The sequence below is a fragment of the Pinus tabuliformis genome, chromosome 5_1 (genome assembly GCF_031772625.1).
Source record: "Pinus tabuliformis cultivar Carrire ecotype Pingquan chromosome 5_1, CPIR1, whole genome shotgun sequence".
Taxonomy (NCBI): Eukaryota; Viridiplantae; Streptophyta; class Pinopsida; order Pinales; family Pinaceae; genus Pinus; species Pinus tabuliformis.
This window is the reverse complement of record NC_142305.1, coordinates 83,308,562-83,314,469: the sequence shown is the minus strand read 5'-3', so window position 1 is coordinate 83,314,469 and position 5,908 is coordinate 83,308,562. Positions and strand designations below refer to the sequence as shown.

The following is a 5,908-nucleotide window of genomic DNA, read 5'->3' as shown; positions in this document are numbered from 1 at the left end:
CAGAGGTTTGGTTGCAGCTCACAAAAGGCAGTTCCACTGAAGAAGTGAAACAGTGGGTAGAATTGCTAAGGAAACGCATATGACCAGGAGGTCATAATTTTGGTACCTCGGGAGTATATGACCAGGAGGTCATAATTTTTGTACCTCGAGCGTCTGATGCAGGAGCATCCAGACACCTCAGTGGAAAAAAAATTAGATAAAAAAGACACGTGGACAACCACATGGACAGCTAGGCCAACCTTGAACAAGATTCGGTTAATGAACTAATTTTAGTTAAAAAATCAGTTAAAACCAATGTTGTGAAAAGCGCGAGCGGGATTAAATCGGCGCCGGAAATAAAGCGGAAAAAATCGGAAAAAGCGGAAAAAAAGCGGAAAAAACCGGGAAAAAAGCGTTTGGTACAAAAATATTCATTTTTTTTCATTTTTTTTCAATTTTTTTAATATTTAAACCATCTACAACATAAAATAAATACATTGACACATAAATATGATAAAAAAACTAATATATAAGATGTTTAATATCATTTCTAGCACTAAAATCACACATAACATTGAATCATGTCCTGAATAGTAACTCCCGACTCCTGAGTCCCAACTCAGCCTCAAAATATCAACAAAAAATATGATAATGTATCTCATCATGTCATAATGTCATATACAATAAAATGAGGTCTAATCCTATTGATTTCCTCTGCCCCTCTTGCGAGAAAATGCCACAGCTTTCCCTTTCCCTCTAGATATAGATGCTATCATGCTGGTGCCTGTGCTGGTGGAGATGGCAGTGGAGTCTGATGTGCTCTAGAAGCTGAAGAACTAGAAGTAGGAGCTATAGGAGGTAGACCACGTTCTCTACTGGTGGCAGGGGTAGCCCGAGCAGGTGGTGTCACCTGGAAACATTACAATCTCCCAATCCTGAAACCCTGAAAAACTGATAAGTCTGCTGGATTTTAAATGAAATCTAAAATTCTACTTTCTCCATATGAAATCCAATGAGGCTGGAACCACTCTCAAACATCCTGAGTCATTTCATGGTAATGTTAAAAATTTAAGTAAAAGGATGAAAATGAAGATTAAGGAGAATGTCACTTTTACTTTAAAACATTACCATGAATAGCATATCCATACTAGGGCCTAGAATTGATCATTAAGCTGCCCCACTCAAAAATTATTTGTTTCTTTCCAAAAAAATTGCATGAAAAAACCCAAATGACCAAATGAAAAACCAATTTTTTTTTTATAAAATCATGTTGTCCTGGAAACCCAGCGCTTTTTTCGAAAAAAAAACGCGCTTTTTTCAAAAAAGCACGCTTTTTTTTGAAAAAAATCGGCAAAAAAATTTTAGCCGCTTTTTTCCCATAAAACACGCGATTAAATCGGCTTAGGGAAAAAAGCGCGATTTAATCGCGCTTTTAACAACACTGGTTAAAACTGAATGTATGTATAACAAGAATTTAAGAATTCATGAGTGCATCAAGAAAAGAGAGGAGAAAACCCTGTGCGTATGTGAGAGGGAAAAATGTAGTTGTTGGAGAGTTTTGATTAAGGCTGAGATGCCTTAAAATTGTAATCTGAGTTTGTACATAATAAAAATGTGTTTTATGTGAACTTGTGTCTGTGTATGTTTTTGCCTGAATTGTTTGCCAGCGGTTTTTTTTTTTTGGAACCATGGCATTCTTATCAGATGTCTAGAGAGAATCATCTCATGCAGGTGCTCATGACAGGGAGTCGTTTGTCAAAACTATTTATGATCTCAAATTTCAGAATGAATATTTGAAAGCACAGGTTCAAAGCTTTCATGTCCAGAATACTGAATCTGGCAACCTAGAAGGGTACATTGAACAATCCGAAGAAACTTGTGTGGAAATCAGTCTAGATGCTCTTAGAAATTTGGAGAAACAAGATATCAGATATGAAGGAACGGGCAAATACACGGTAAACGATGCGGGATTGAAGACCCCAGTGGACCATTTGCTCCATAGTGGCACGGCAACGGCCATGGCCTACGAAGTTTCCCGCATATTGGCAATGAAGATGGACTTCCTCAAGCCCAAACCGAAGAAGGACTTCAATTTTAATCCAACATCCGAATAATTTCTGGAACACTTGGTGGATACACAAACTGTGAAAGACAGAGATCAAGTCCTCGTGGTAGTCAAGAGCGTGGGCGGATGAAGAACGATGACAACGTCATCATGCGTTGTCACCTGGTCTGTTCTGGCGAGGGCCTTCAATATTCTAAATAAGGCAAGTGAGATCAGGGTGAAGTTGCGGATAGGCTTTGTGGGCCCATAACCCACAGGCCTCAAGAAAGATTTTATTGGGGAAATGGGATTTTGGGTTCGCCCAAAATCTCGTCACCATCACATAGGAAGGTAGAGGTTTCCCATCCAAATCTGGGATAGTTGATTTAACTCATGTGAATTTGAATCAACATGCACCAAAAATGTATTTTATTATTTTTAGCCTATTGTTAAATTACATTGGGTCTCCTTTTTTGTCCTCACATGACCCTCAAGAACCTTCATTAAAGAAACACATCTAAGAACATTGACAAAATAACACCATTTTAAATTTATAGGCCTTTACAGATAAGTGCCTATTATTCGTGGCATGTAAACATAAACAAATTGTAACTTCATATATTACTCATTAACATTGTAAATTAATACTTATTTTTTCTTAACAATGATAATAGGAGGGGCCCTAGGGCTAGCTCAATTGGTCGAGTCTCCATTGTTAAAGCACTTTTCTATTGAGAGGCCACAAGTTCATAAAGCACTTTGCTATTGAGAGGCCACGAGTTCATAAAGCACTTTGCTATATTGAGAGGTGATGAGTTCAATTTTCTTAACACTCTCACGGTCCAAATATTACGTCTTTGTATCTGCTTGATAAAGCACTTTACTATTGAGAAGCGACTAGTTCAATTCTCTTAACACTCTCAAGATCCGAATATTCTATTTTTGTATTTACTTGATACGCATTTCAAATACAAATATTGATTTAAATCAAAATGATAAAAAAAATGATTATTAAATTAAGAAATGGGAGTTATAGTTCATTCCTAGATACCCATTTCAAATGAAATAATCTTTGCAAGGTATTCTGAAACATAATTCATATATAGATAGAGGTCAATAAAATTTTGAGACTGTATATAGTTATATGCCATATTCGCCGTGTATGCATGCTACTAGTGCATTGGGTAGAATAAGTGGATTTGACCCATAAATAAAATGGGTTTGTCGATAATAAAGTCGGCAATGTGGATTCCTTGAATGGGATAAATATCCGGTTCTTATTTTCTGTATTAGCACTTTAATTGGAGACTTGGGTATTTAGGGGACAAGGGAATGATAGAAAACAAGTATGGGTCATGAGTAAACAAAAGGTTCCATTCCACATTCCACATTAGTGACAGAACTAAACCTACCTCAGGGCACCCAATCCAATTTAGCAATGCATTGAAAACCCAATCCACTCACTTCCTTATATCCCCTCCTGAAATAGTTAAATCTTGTAGGTATTATTTCTTATATCCCCTCCTCAAATAGTTAAATATTGTGGGTATTATTTAACTGGTTAGCATAATAGATCATGCTCACTTGCATAAATAATTAGTAACTCTTAGCTCCACTGCGTGTCATACACATGCCCAATGAAAGTATTGGAAGGTAACCACAACCAACTTTACTATCTTAGAATGTATCCAGCACCAACTCATTAACATCGAAAGAAAATATATAATGAGGGAAAATCACATAATTAAAATTATACACTTGCATTTCTTCACTCTTTTTAAGTGTAAACTCCATCATTCTACTACAGAGAACAACATTATTTTCTGCTGCCTCCCATATATAGAGAGAAAATGGTTTTCAAAAGTTTGAATAACGTTATTTCCACCTATAGAAAAAGGAAATGGTTCCGAAAACTTCAACAATTATCCCTGTATGCTACAACATACTATAAAATAAAAAAGATTGTTTAATTATAAAGTTCTCTCAATCAAATTCTAATATAAAATAAAAATGTTTGTTTAATTATAAAGTTCTGTCATCAAATTCTAATTTTTCAAATATATTATCATGTAAATATGGAACGGTCCAATCCTATGGAGCTCTGCCTTCTGTCATTTCAATCCAATGGAGCTCTAATTTAAATAGCCTACGTATGTAGCGTAAAGTGGCACGACGGTAACCTATCTGACAAGTGTTGTAAACGTGTCTGATGAGAAACAGAGTGGGAGAGAAGAAGGATCAACATGGAAATTCGTGACGTGACTTCCCACCGTGTTATTTTTCTATGAATCCATCCTCTGCTCATTACTTGCAGCATTCATCCCTCAACTTCCGAAAAAATTAGGGAATACAGGAAGATAAACGGTGCTTAGCCTTGGTGAATTCAACTGTATTGATACAGTGAAATAATCACTGGTAATTTGAATATGGCGGCAGATCTGAGATGGGGAGTTATTAATGTGGTGGTGTTGGTTATCTTGGCGGGTTTTCCCATGACCATACGGCAGGTGACTTCTGTAGAGTCCGATCAGAACAAGGCGGACAAATTAGCAGAAAACAGCAAGATTGGATATGTAAAGGAGAAGGCCGGAGAGGCTATGGAAACCAGTGAGAAGGCAGTCGAAGGGGCAGGTACAGCATCGTGGGATACAGTGAAAACTTGGGCCAACGTGGCCTCTGAGAAATTGCCTAAATCCTTCAGTTTCAAGAACACGGCAGAGCCGGCTTCCCAGTAAGACCTAGAATAGAAATTTTACCAGTAAGACCTAGAATAGAAATTTTATAACCTAGAATAGAAATTTTATATGGTCATGTTTAATTTCATTTAAATGCACAAATTCATGTTAACAATGTACACTGTGGGATTGATTAATTTGATTGCAAGAGTAACTGATCATCTGTTGATATTGTTGACAGTGATTCTCATGGTACATCTGAAACAGTGAAGGAAACAGCAACCAAGGGCTATGAAATTGGAAAGAAGGCAACCCAAGATGTTATAGACAATGCAGGCCAGGCTGCACAGAAAATAGGGCAGAAGATCAAACAGACTGCAGGGGAGCTCTAAACAAGTCCCCTTCATAGATATTTATAATTGATATCTTCAGAGCAATTTCTGCTCTGGTTACAGTGAGTCTCATTAGCGAATAACAGGGAGTGTTAGTGTGAGCATACCCACAAACAGATCTATCTCTGTTTAACAGTGATTCCTATTTGTAGCTGTATATAGTATCGGTATTTTTATCTTGTTAATCACTCTGTGCAAAGAAATGTGGACTTCTTTGCCCATCGATTCCTCAAATAATCCAGAGTTCTGTTTTGGGTTTCTCTTTTGAACTTTAAAGTTCTCTGTTTGTTTAATCTGAAACTAGCTTTTAATGGCTTCTTCCTAATCTATATATAAGTCAATTCCTTTGCGTTTTAGTTCTTGAAGTTAAAAATGATATCAATGATCTGAAATATGTTTTATTGAAGAATTAGCCCTACTCATTTATTAGTCTCTTTCTTATTTCCAAAAGGAAAGGGACTGTACTCTTGGTGAATTATAATATATTTTAGGCAAGCTTCCAAATTGGTAAGGCCTCCTGCTAAATAAATGTGGCAATGGAATGAGAATAAATTAGAGCATGTTTTCCAAAATAATACAATACAATGGCTATAAACAAGTATCTGCAATTTACAATTTATTGTTTCAATCTATTTTTGTAAAATAAAGGTATTGAACCCTACAATCAACAATCTTGATTGTTTTCTTAAATAAAGACTTTTAACAATTATTTGAAGAAAGACACTGAAATTGAACAGCAACGACATACAATTTCTGCTTTTCAACCTGATCCCTAATCGCCCAACAGATCATGTTACTGATGTGATTTAAAGTACTGC

The 5,908-nt window shown here is 36.3% G+C and overlaps 1 protein-coding gene across 1 annotated transcript; it reads left to right on the top strand.

Annotated features, from left to right (window-relative positions):
* The first annotated feature begins 4,190 nt into the window (after window positions 1–4,190).
* Window positions 4,191–5,225, top strand: LOC149163558 (uncharacterized). The gene is made up of 2 exons (XM_089431777.1): window positions 4,191–4,754; window positions 4,940–5,225. Exons 1-2 carry the CDS (start codon window positions 4,450–4,452, stop codon window positions 5,088–5,090), a joined length of 456 nt encoding a protein of 151 aa, XP_089287903.1. The 5' UTR covers window positions 4,191–4,449; the 3' UTR covers window positions 5,091–5,225.
* Window positions 5,226–5,908: the final 683 nt, after the last annotated feature.